The sequence below is a fragment of the Anopheles funestus genome, chromosome 2RL (assembly GCF_943734845.2).
Source record: "Anopheles funestus chromosome 2RL, idAnoFuneDA-416_04, whole genome shotgun sequence".
In the NCBI taxonomy this organism is placed as follows: Eukaryota; Metazoa; Arthropoda; class Insecta; order Diptera; family Culicidae; genus Anopheles; species Anopheles funestus.
The window spans coordinates 59,616,857-59,629,869 of NC_064598.1; the positions used below are offsets into that span (position 1 = coordinate 59,616,857).

General features: G+C 43.0%; 1 protein-coding gene across 1 annotated transcript; it reads right to left on the reverse strand.

Moving 5' to 3' along the window:
- Positions 1-466: 466 nt before the first annotated feature.
- On the reverse strand, positions 467-8,247 carry LOC125766658 (uncharacterized). Its single transcript, XM_049432886.1, has 3 exons — positions 8,086-8,247; positions 4,134-4,281; positions 467-1,617 (listed from the first exon to the last, which is right to left on the reverse strand). The coding sequence occupies exons 2-3, from the start codon at positions 4,279-4,281 to the stop codon at positions 1,055-1,057; spliced, it is 711 nt and encodes a 236-aa protein (XP_049288843.1). The 5' UTR covers positions 8,086-8,247; the 3' UTR covers positions 467-1,054.
- Positions 8,248-13,013: the final 4,766 nt, after the last annotated feature.

The window sequence follows — 13,013 nt, forward strand, 5'->3', positions numbered from 1 at the left end:
GTTATTCAGAACAATTGTTGTTAATAAGATTGTCAGATGCTCTTCATTTACTTAACATGTGTGGAGGCGGCCTGGTGGTGTATGTGATAAACGGCGCCGGTCCACACGACAGGACCGAGTTTCAAATCCCATCAGGACCTTCCCCCAGTAGCAAGTACTGACTATCCGGCTACGTGGTAAAATAAGTCTAGTGAGCCAGAAATGACCGGCATGATCTCTAAGGTCGTTAAGTCAACAAGAGAGAGAGAAATATAGAGGGAGAAAGAAAGAGAGAGGAAGAGAGAGAGAGAGAAACTTAACACGTGTACTGTAATCCAGGATTCCGTTGCACAGTCATTCTATTTAGTTACAATTTTAAACCTTGTCATAGTTTTTATGAATAATGTTGTGTTTTTACTCACGTCCACAATATATCTCAACAACTTTGGATTTCGGACCGCACATTGTACATAAAACCAGTCTAGAATTTTTATTTCTTAAAAAGTCTATTTATTCAATAAATATACATTTAGAAAACATTTTACATGTGTTCCAGTGTGCGTGTGGGTGTGTATGGACGAAGGTTTACCTTGATATTGATAAGTTTCATTTGTTATTTAAACAAAATTGATAATCTGATGAAGGAAGGGTATGTTCAAACGATAGGAAAATATGTAATAATATGTGGACAGGCAAAGTTATTTGTAATTCCAGAACACTTCCCCAACAGTTGACACTGGATGGCTAGTGTTGGAACGATTCGGAAGGTGACATACTGATAGTTTGAGTCGTTTTCATTGCAATGCATATTTTTTTTCATCAACCCTCCTTTTGTCTGCAAAAGAACAAACATACCACACTGGATGTTTTCTGCAAAATTCATCTACTAAATGAAATGAGGAAACGTACTACGGCTTTCCAGAATGAGCAGTATGGTAGCAACAAAAGTTGAACAGAAGAAAGAAAGGAGGACATTTGGTTCCTCGAGTTGGTGTTGGTGCTTCCGCGGCAGTTTCACCATTACCGGGCAGTTCTAATGCGCTTACAAGTCCAGCACCGTTGTCACTGTCCCATCTTACAGACGAATACCCGGGTTGGTGGCGGATACGTAGTTCAGCAGCTCCTCCGAATCTTCGCACACGACCGGCTTCTCGTGGTAGCAGGCCACATCGTGCCAGCCGATACCATCGTTGTAGACATTGTTCAGGATCGACAGGCAGGATTCGGTCGTCTGATTGATATCGAACTCGGCGTTGTCCGGTTGCGGGATCTTCTTGTGTCCCGATTTGCTCCACGGGTTGTAGCCCCAGCCGTTCGGGATCTGGTTGGTAGCATGAATCTTCTCACGGTTGTTCGACCAGAACCAGCCGTAAATGTTCTTTGGTTCCAGATCCGGGCGACCTTCGCAGCCCTTGAAATCACACAGTCGACCGGCTGTCCAGATGTATGGCACATCGTTCTGCTGAATCAATCGGAAGATCAGGTTGTTCTCTTCCTGCGTTTCCAGCGACACCAGATCCATGCAGTATTCGCGACAGATGTTACGACCGTCGAGCCAGTCTACTCGTTTGTCGGCGAGTGCCGGAACGTGGGCACTGTAGAAGTAGTTATGTCCACGGTAGCTGAACTGCTTCGGACCTGCGGATATAGTAGATTGCGGAACAAACAAAAGAGAAATCGTTACCGATGACGATACCTATCCTTGATCACAATTCCGGAAGACCGTTATCCCCGTTAGCAAAAGATCACTGCCGATCGCACGTAATCGTACGTCGCCCGACTAAATGTCAGCGGTAGCTAAGTAGTGTTTTGTCAGCTATATTATTCCTTTGCCTGCTGGGACAGTGATCGTGCACAGGAGCGTGCCTGTGGCTAATCTTTGTAATCGTCTTCGTCAAGATACGATCGAAACACACGCACGCATCGTAACACAAATTCCTATGCCAAATCTTACTGCTTCGGTTGCCGTCGATGGTGAGATACGATTTTTTTCTCTCTCTATCTTTCTCTATGTGTCTCTATTTCCCCCTCCTATATCGCCCTCTCTGTCTTTTATACTCATCATCAGCGCCATCGTGTTTCGTACTCAGTGTTCATCTTTTCCCATATTTCTATATGAAGATGCAAAGTTCAAGTGCTTCATTAATTATTAATGAAGCACCATTTCAGGTTTACTTTTTGTGGGATGAATGTGCCAAGTGGTGGTAATATACCGGTTGATTGGATGGCCGACCAGGAGCTGTGCTGGTTGGATGGTTGGCTAGGCTGGTGTTTATTTTTGTCCCAATATCATCAGCCACCCTGCACGCGAACCCCCGGAAATCCGTTCACCAAAGCCACTGAAGTTTTCATTGCGCAATCGCTGTTTGTCAAGCGACCCGTCCCGTTTTGACACCTTGAGTGACGCCGTTATGGCGGCCCCGAGAATCCGGCACAAAAGCAATTTCAAATAAATCAAATCACACTTTTCTACGCATCGCACTTGAATGCTGTTGCATGTTGCATGCTGGAAGGGCAAACGTGTGTCTATGCATTTGATACGTTTCTTTTTTTCTGCAAACCAATTTGGCAGACATCGCAATCCTGCATTCCCGCTCCTTTGTGTCAATTATGAAGTGACTGAATAGACATTAATTTAACTACTTTGCGGATCAATCATGATTTGGGAATACTTTTACTCTCACTTTCGATTGCCCGATTTGAAGCGGTCCATAAAGTGGACATAAAGGGAGCACTTTCCTTTTCTTTCTATCTTTCCGAAAAGTGGCCGCAATAAGTAGGCCAACGGCGATAACTCGGTACCTGTTATTTTGTTCGCAACAAGCCCATATTCTCCCTCGGTCACAACGGTTTACCCGAACGTCATCGTCGTCGTCGTCGTCTTAGTCCGGTTATCACAGCAGCTCCACCAACAATCCAGTTTGTAGCGTCCTGTGTCAGTAGCTAATGTAGTACGACAGTGCAAGAAATTGCCTCATAGACCTCTTCCTCCTCCTTCACCAGCTGCTCCGGTGCAGAACGCCAACCGCACAACGAGGGCAACGGAAACGAGATGGTGGAATACGCGCCATACTCGCATGAGGAGAAAAGTCACCATCACGTTTCGTTGCAGGTCACAGGCTGCAGACCACAGCATTAAGAAATCGTGCTTATTAACACCGATAAATAAAGGTCGAAACCGTACCATTCGGAATATCTCGTGGACGGGCTCGCAAGATCTGCGAGATGAAAATAGCCCCCGGTCATAGGGATGACGAGGACCTCGAAATCATCTTGCTTCTCCACACAAGGTGATGGTTTGCAGTTCATTTATGTCAAACGCATACTTAGAAATCACCCTTCTCTCCGATACGATGGGGCGCACTATTGATGTTTCCCTTATACTTTCATCTCTCTCATTCTATCTCTCCCTTTCCCTCTCTCTCTCTCTCTCTCTTCGGACCGTGCTCCTGAACCACGTTGGTGCCAATTTATTATGAAATGCCTTTGCTTACGACAAAGCGGATCTGTCATAATAGTAAACATTTGCTGAACCTGCCCATTCCCGCTTCCCGCGCAGCTTCAAGCCCACTGTTGCCAGAAGTCGCGGCTGGGAATCACAGACGCCACGTGAAGTAGATATACCCTAAAAGCCAAGAAATTAGCGTAATCGTATTGGTTAAGCCAGTATGGGGTGATCTTCTTCAACGATCATCCTTTTTCTTAACCTGCGTCTCTTCGCAATCACGCCGTCTTAGTCGTCGCGTACAACGGGTTTTGCTTCAAAAGCACAACCTCAAGGTCTGTCGAACCGGTGTTGTTAGTCTCGCTCGGGGCTGGGCGTGACCGAGGCGTGTGTTTTCTGCTTCTCGGGAGTGTGTTCCAAATATGCAAATGAGCAAAGGATTTTTCGAGAGCTTCTTGTTCGAACTCATCGGTTCGATGAACTTGGTTTGAACGAAAGACTTCAACGTCCGAGCGCGAGCCCGCACATTTTAAGCGACGAACCTCAAAAAACTTAATATTGGATTATTGAAAACGTTACTTCACATTTCTTTAATTACATATAGCACCAAAATTACTTTCATGTTTGCTTTTATCAATTACTTATGGTGATAATGTTGAACAAAACCTATTGCACATCAATCAATCAATAAGCTAGAAATAATACTTACGCGATGCACATTTCTCAGGTACGGGTAGTGACAAGAACCGGCCTGGCTTCTGCAAGGGTTGATTTGACTTGACCTCATTGATGGCAGGCTTTGGCTCGGCAAGGCATACGGCGACCAAGGACGCCACCACTAGCAGCAGCAGCTTCATCTGGGGATTAATATAAAACAAAAACACGCGATCTTTAGTGGTATTCAATTAGCACACAGGGAGCACAAAATACTGAATAACTAATGGCCTGTGAAGAAGACTGCACCACTCCGTTTGACAAGAATTAACGGACGACCTAATCCGATGGTCTGTGAATGGAGTTACCTTCATTTGTTTTCAATCACTAATTCCCTCACGGTCAAACACGATCTAGGTAAGTAAGTAAGTGAGTGAGTAAAGAAGTAAGTAAGGCAATGAACGTCGCATAAATGCAGTAGACAGTACGTGCGCCATCGATCGTGATTGGATTTTTTTCTCTCTCTTTTTCCATGAAGTTTCAGTCCGTTTTTGTCATACCCTTTTGTCCCTGTCCCTGTCCCTGTGCACAGGGTTTGGAGGACATCGTAGTAGGTACTCTTCTGGATGCACAATATCAGGTGAAGTTTGGTAGAGAATGGGGCTAACATTTCCATTGCCCTGGGCAATTCAATCCAATTCGGCTGGCTACATTTTTCGCAAACAGCTTTATTCCTTGCGGTGCAACATTTTTCATCACCTCATGGGAATTATCAATCAACAATGCAAAGAACAATGACTCCTTGGGTTGGTATTAGCATGTTAGACAACCTAACGCCGGCAACAAAACGGTTGCGCAGAAGATCGGAAATTGTGCGCACAAAAGACCTCTTCCAAATAAGCCTACACAAAAGAAACCAATGAGTAGATGGCAATGCTACCGTTCGATTAAGCCACACCAGATCTTTTTTTTCACCATAATCATACCATCTGTAGCGAAACCAACCTGTAACTGATAGCTTCCAGTTCGACCTATTACGTAGCTCCGCAAACAATGGTTTTCGCGAAAAGCAACGCAGCAGCGTGCACGGGCCAAAACATCACATCTGCTGTTAAACAGTGCCAAGCGACGCAGTGTCTTGCTAGCAAACGACACAGTATCGCAGTCTCAATCAGCCTCCGTTTCGCGACTATTTGCAGTCAAATGGTTGTAAAAGTGTTCTTCCATCCATTCAATTGAAACACTGCCGAGGCTAAGTCTAGAAGGTTCGTTGCCGGCAGATAAGCTAATAGAATTGTAAAACAACGCAACATGGACAAAAGCACAGCGTGCACGAAAATGGTACGAATGGGTGGTATGCACTAGCTGCAAGTGCCGGGAAGCGTTTGGGCATGGACAGGGAGGAAGATGCGGCACAATAGTGTACGATTCTCTCTTTACACTCCGCTACCTCAGGATCGATCATTGTTGTACTAGCCACCCTTCCTGTCCTTTTCCAACACCACTTTGTCATCTTGGGGGCGACCGTCAAACAAGCGTCGAGTGACGGAGCTGTTGCCACGTATTGTTCTTTGTAGCAGAAGCAAACGGCGCTGGTAAAAGAGGCATGATCTTTTCTGTAAGACATGAACCCTCATGGGTTAAATGTGGGCTGAAACGCAAACTACACCATCTCCGGGATCATAGCGGTGTGCATCTTCGATCGAAGCTGGGGGTGTTGTTATCGGCACAATTGTTTCGCCGAACGTCAGCACCAAGCCCAATAAAACACCATTGTTTTACGTTGCTAATGATGATGACTATTTCATTAGCGTTGCCACTGCATGCATCCAAATTAAGCCGTTAATCTTTTATGCGTCATCTCGCAGGCTTTGCTGATGTTTCCCAGGTGGAAGTTTCCCATTCCACACAGGTACAACATCCGGATCAACATGATCTTTCGTTTGCATGCTGCAGAACTTGTTTGTTTAGTTTAGATCTGATTCAAGAAATCTCGCACAATCGAACGGCTAGATAGTGTTCATCCATCCTTGTGAATTTTAATAGCATTACGTCAATAGTTTATTTGGAAACGTATTCTCTTCTGAGTCACTTCACTGAGCTATTTTCGATACCATTTAAATGATTGATAAAGAAATGTCAGGAATTAGTCACAAGATTGTTTTCTAGTCCAAAGCTTGCGCTTCAAGTATTACCGGAAATCATTATTATAAAAGGTTAGATACATACATATGTCCATAAATACAAGTGATGGTGAGCTTTTTTAATTGGATCTTCTGCATTGCATAAACGATGGTGGATCGCTATGCCTTGGTGCAGTAAGTTCAGTGTATTACTAATCATTGACTAAGATTAACGATTGCTGAGCTACTGCTCTGCAATTCCAATTCGACCGAGGTAAAATGGTTTCAAAACCATCGAATTAACATACTTACCAGTCAGTACCATCCAACGGTAGAGTCGTTGGGATAGTTTAAAAAATATGAAAGGTAGCAGCAGTACGATCAACGCTCACCATCAGTAGCAGCAGCAGCAGCAATTGACATTGCACAAACTGAACCACTGATGAATCTGTGCTAACACCAAAACTCGACATCTCAGCGCGAGTAGTTGCATTAAAATGCGAAAGCATGATCGTCTTCCCCTTCACTAAACTCATCGTGGTTCTTACCCTGGTTTACAATGTTTTGCGCAGTTGATACTTTCCCTTCTAGTCGTGTAATACTAGACAGAGGACTTTTGTTTCTAACCGCATTAGTGATGAATTATTAACAGATTTCCATTGTCAACCATTACCTATATATAAATTTGTCAAATATACTTTGAATATTTGTTTTCATCCATTCTTACTCATTTTTGTTTCTTAAATGGGCAGAGATTATTTACGAATCTTACTAAATTTGAGTAATGACCAAACTCTTCCAAATAAACATTTCCTCTTAAGCGGATGAGATAGGGAGTGCTTGCAGATGATTGTTCATGCATAGGAAACACCTTACATAAACAACCACAAGCCGGTTTTCTGCCAATTTTTCTTCCTTTGCATAAATCCCCACATAAAAAAACAGTATCATTAATCTTTGCCAACAGATAATCATTAATCTACCACTACAATTGGTAACCATAGGATGGCTACGGACGCTGTGCACCTCTCGGGCGATGGCACCGAATAGCATGACGGTTCCAAGCACAAAACTACACAAGCAAAATTGTGAAGTTAACATGATCAATAGGTAGAGAAGGTTTATAAACTTGCACAGAATTAAACTGTTCCATTCTCATTTTTCCCACGGAAAGTTAAGATATTTACATTCCATTAATTTATTGCATAACAACTCCATTGCCCAAACGTTTGAGATTGAATAATACAATCGTCCTGCATCTTCAAGCACATAATATTTGACATATTACACACAACAATATCTAAAAAAAAACCTTCCCCATCCGATCACCAACCGTTCCATTCCTTCGTCGATCTGGTGGTTTTGATCTGGATGGAGTAGCACGCTTTTATTGCGTTATGCACATGGACCTCATCCATTCTCTTTATTTCGCTTTCAGGCAGGCTTTCTACTTATCTCGAAGACAAGTCATCGTGTCGATTGGGGTTATTATAATATGGCAGTCAGGAGGATGTGTTACGACAGCATCTGGGCACAGGCACCAACACCGTACACTGTTGCTGTGGTGCGGGAAGCAAGGCTACACAACTCGCTGGTATTGCCCTGGATGAATAACAGCACACACACACGCAACTTTCACAACGACGCTACAGTCCATGATCAGAATATTTGCACCTCAGAAGTAAGCACTTGCCAAAGAGATTTGCGCTGCGCTAAGTAATTTTATTTGATTCGTCACACACCAAGGGTCGCGAACCCGGACACGCTGCATCACAGCATCGCCTTACACGAGCAGATCCTGTAGCCGTAGCTTGCATCCCGATTCAATCACTTTCTCCGTACCGTGACGTACGGTAACACTTTGCATGCGTATCACATTCTTACCTTATGGGCTCACTGTTTGTATGCTGCTTCTTCCTAAAACGGGCTTCAATTCCTGCTTGTCTATCTGCTGCTGACTGCTTAACGCTTCGCACAGCTATGCTAAGCGAGTCCGCTTTTTATCTAGATCGGTTGAGCTTCGAACGAAAACAAAAGTGAATTCATCAGGGTGTTGTGATTTTATAGCTAAACGCCCATTGCAAACTGCTGGACCAACACAGTGCCACAGCGAATCCGCGATGGAGACTTTTTCAATACCCCCAATCGCGCGCCCATACACACACACACACATACCCAGCCAAACGCATGCACAACTGAGCCGGGGATCACGATTCATCCACCCGGGATAATTCGGCATCGATCGTGTAGTAGTAGTGTACCTATAGTTCCATTCCGGCTGGATAACGAACGGCCGGAGTTGCGATTGTAGTGTGCGAAAACTAGTGGGGAGCGTTCGTGAATCCCTTCCCGCTGGCGTTCCGCTGCGCTCCTGATCCGTTACACGGTGGAAGAACATCTCTCAGTGGGATGCCGCTGTACCGTGCCAGCACGAGTTGATACTCGATGTTCACATGTATTGTATACGCAACGAATCACCACGTGTGCACAACACTCCCACCTTCGCAAAACACTACAAGTGGTCGAAGAGGCGACGATGCTGTAGCGGTTTAAGAATGGACCGCTATCAACACAAAGATCGCGGTTTGCTTGCCGATCCACGACCACACGAACGTTCGCTGGAGAATCTTCAATCCTTCGGCGTTTATTATACGCTACCAGCAAGCAGCAACCGATTCTTCAACGATCTTCAACTACACTTGAGTTCCACTTTTAACACCCAGCGTTGGTGTTAGTTAAGCCAAGCGTATCGTTCGTACGTGATTGAAGCGTTTGGCGGGCGGTCGGTCCACAGTTTAAGCTGCTTTTTTGTGCGTTACAAGGTTTCGCACAGATTCTGATATCCTGGATCGTATTTCATAATTTTAGCTTAATTGCTACTTTGTAAGCAACATTTTTCGCACTCTTAGCATTAGTTTGCATTTTGGGTTTTGGGGAAGGGAGCATTATTTGTTTATGGCTGCTTGTTTTGGATTGCTAACCCGGAAGTAAAATCCTGGCGCTGTCCGCTTTCGCTAGCTCTCGAAATGGTGCATGTAAATCGTACCATTCCGGGTTTCTTAACAACAGATTCGTCTTCCGAATCTCCACATCAAACCATTCCACGGGCTGTTGCTAATTCTCAGCTCACATGCACCACGAGCAAGTTTTCATGTTCCATGCTCGTGATATTTTTTACGCGGTACAACGAATTCGCCACTCAGCTCACGATTCTTCATTGTTTGCAGTTTTTATAAACATTTATTACGCCCGACCAAGCTTGGCTCGTGTACAAATCACGAATGCATCATCTTGTGCACATGTGATCCTCCTTTCACTGCTCGGGCACAGGATCATCCCTTTATGTGTAACCATCGCCTTCGCCAATCAGATCACGTGCAGGAGGGATAGGAATCATTTCAGATGTCGGTCACTTTGCCGCTTGGATTAAGTGTGCTTTGTATTAGAATTTTAAAATAGGGAATTGTTTCAGTTTCATAGGTTATCTGCCATACCGTCGGCCGGATCCCGAATGGATAATTATACGCGAGAAGCATGCGATGCATTCAATGTCAACTAATTATTTACTATCCTCTCCCTTGTTGCAAGCTGCGGAGATGATACGCGAGTCGACTAGGTTCAGCTGAACGTGAACCGTTCAATTACTCATCTTTCGATTCGATACCGAAAGGCTGCACTGCACTAACTACACCTCGTTCAACTAATAATGCATCGTCACTTTAAAACGGTATGGTTGTAATTTTCAAGCCCACTCGATCACACTAGGAAACCGGCGCGTAAACAAATACGCGATTGATGCGATCGATCGAATTTGCGTGCAGTTGACCCTGTGTGTGTGTGTACGATAGGAGAATCCGTTCCAAAATGGTGTCATCGGAGCGGCACGATTGGTTTGATTCGATTCAATCACATTGTGCATTGACTGATTGAAATGCATCACGTGTCGGTACTATACTTAACTGCAACCATTGGACCATCTGCGGTGCGCACGATCTTCTGATATATCAAGCGCATTATCTCATCGATATATTTGGCGAGTTATTAGCCGAATGACACACTCCACCGAACGACTAGGGAGAATCTTTTTATGGTGCACTTTTGAAAGTCAGGGTTGCTCTCAAATTACCACACCGAGTCCTGATACTGCAATGTCCAACCTACCGTCCCTTTTCAATACCGAACGCCTGTACGGGACGGCACAGTTCAAAGAGAGAAGTTGAAAAAAACACAACCGCACGCACTACGGCAGATCCAATGTCAACTGTCGACATTTCAAGCTTATGGTGCGTAACGGAGCTCACAACCGTAATAGCATTTCACACACTTCTTCACGCAGAACATTCTGTCTAATGCGCCATGTGGAGAACGCGAGTTGAGTTGTCTTCGGTGCTACTAGAAATGGTTACCTTCTCAGTAAAAGGCACATCAACATCTAGCATTGCGGTTATCCTACTTGTATGGAACGTTTTGAGAGTCCTTTGAAGGGTAATATTGATTATCAATTGAGAACAAGGACAATTGCCGTAGACGATAAGCTTTCATTAACATGATCGTGACAATGTTTAAGGTGTTGATTGTACTGGAAGATGATAAAATTGTAATTTTAATTAAATCAATTAAACTATAGGACAACTCAAATTTTAACTGTTTTCAAAATAAAGCTAAATAGATAACACTAAAAATTAAGTAAAATATTTAGATTTAAAGAAAAGACAAAAGATTCCTATTTTGCGGATTTTCAAACAAGAATGGTAGGAGATAATTATAGTCACAAGTTCCGGAAAAGTTTATTATCGGGACGGAGGCGTTAGTGTTCAATCAACCAGTAAGTTATGTACAATACAAACAGAACTCTACAATTTTAAGTTCCATTTCTTTATAAGTGATATAACTCTTGAAGTATTAAAAGTATAATAAATTGGAGTAATAGTACAGTTTTACATTGGAGTTTATTATTTTTTTTTTGCTCGGTTAGAACGGCCTGGCCGTATCAAGACTTATTTTACCACGTAGCAGGATAGTTAGTCCATGCTACGGGGAGACGGTCCGGATGGGATTTGAACCCGGTCCCGGATTGGAGTTTACTTAAAATAATTAATATTTTAAAGTGGGATTCCATAAATGATGATGATAAATTCCAACCCTTACCAGAACATGGGTTTTGAGAAGGAAGGTGGCCACTTGAATTACTCGTAAGAAATATCCGATCGCGATGTAGTTGGTTTTTGTAACCGTCGCTCTGAAAACAGTCAATTTTTTCCACTTCCAGAGCGAAGGTTTGACTGCCCATCAAATTTATTACACTTCCACAGTCTTTACTCCAAGTATTGGGTCTTTCTGGTTATTCGTGAGAAAATTGGTGACATTCGAGGTATCATCACGCATACGGCATAGACCTTGCTGGTAAACTGCACAGTCACTTGCGTGGATGGGATTCGTTTCGCATCGAAGTATAAAAATCTCATCAAACAGTACGATATGAGCAGTGTGGCGAATGAAAACCCCCGTTTTTTTTTAACCCAATCAATACACGACTTCGACTATTCTTGACGATTCTGACACCAAAGGCGCGTATGACGAAGATGAACTTGTTACCTTGGCCATTCCCAGCAATAAGCACCACTTAATAGCAGTAATGTGTCATCAATTATCTTCGAGGTCAATGTCAATGCTTGGGCACTGCAGTAGAAGAGGATCGTGAGATTTCGTTTCAAAGCTGTACAAAGCGGTAGAATCTTTATCGTCAGTGACAAGCACGCACAACATTTTCGCACATTTGTGCCCACACATGCAGTGTCCGTATTCGCACCGTCCTTGATTACGGGTGCAGCTTCCTCGCTCAGCAGGTTGCCAATAAATTAGGCTCTGATCTTTGATATTTTGCACCCCACCCCCCCTGCGGGCGTTGTTTCAATCTCCTGTTTTAGAAGACTTTATTCCAAAACTGATTGGAACATATCAACAATTAAACGTTCCTGGTACGAAACACCAGTTTGAAGTTAAAAAAAATCCTAATTTATCAACAATAAATATAATCCCACTCACAGTGCTTTACAGAATATGCAAAACCGGTTCCTTTGCGTACCAACTACCACAAACCGGTTTGGGTTGATAATAATTCCACGTTTCCAGAAAGGTTTATTTATCAGCCTGTTCCGAAATTTGGAAATTGTGAAGACAACACATACACATTTGATTCCGTGCTTCCCAGTTTTACAATTGCTTCTACTTTTGTGAGGATCTGCATCGGAATGGGTTTCGTCCGAAACATGAACTTATCTTGTATCGAGTGACCTATGGCATACGGTTTGCACCTTGCTGAATTGCTTGCTGAAATGGGGAAAAAAAGAAAACAATAATGTCATGATTGATGATTTGCATCAAAAGCTTTCTTTGCGTAGACGCACGATCGTGTTCGATCGTTGTATGACAGATGATAAAAGAAAGTTAATATCAGCGGGTTACTAATTTGAATACATTTTCTTTGACTTATCACTTTGGTAGTCCTGTTAAAAAAGCTAAAAAGATAAAAGAAGAAGATAGATACGTTTTAAAAAGATATATGTTTACAATGTGTGCTAAAATGAAGTATATCACAATTATTTAAAACTTGTCCATAGCTTGTAACTCCATAAAGAATAGATCTTTTTGGATTAGTTAACATATGTTTCAATTCCCCAAAAATGCTTAAAATGATTGATGCTTAAGCTCAAGTGTTGAATGAACTTACAAGCCAAAATTTATAGTGAGATCTTCAGTAATATAATTCAGTCGAGAGGGTAATCTATTGAATTCACATGATTTATTCACCA

Coding starts and splice junctions, on each gene's coding strand:
- LOC125766658 (XM_049432886.1), bottom strand. CDS start 4,281: ATGAAGCTGCTGCTGCTAGTGGTGGCGTCCTTGGTCGCCGTATGCCTT. Junction 1,618..4,133: donor ACCTGAGAAATGTGCATCGC/GTAAGTATTATT, acceptor CTATATCCGCAG/GTCCGAAGCAGTTCAGCTAC.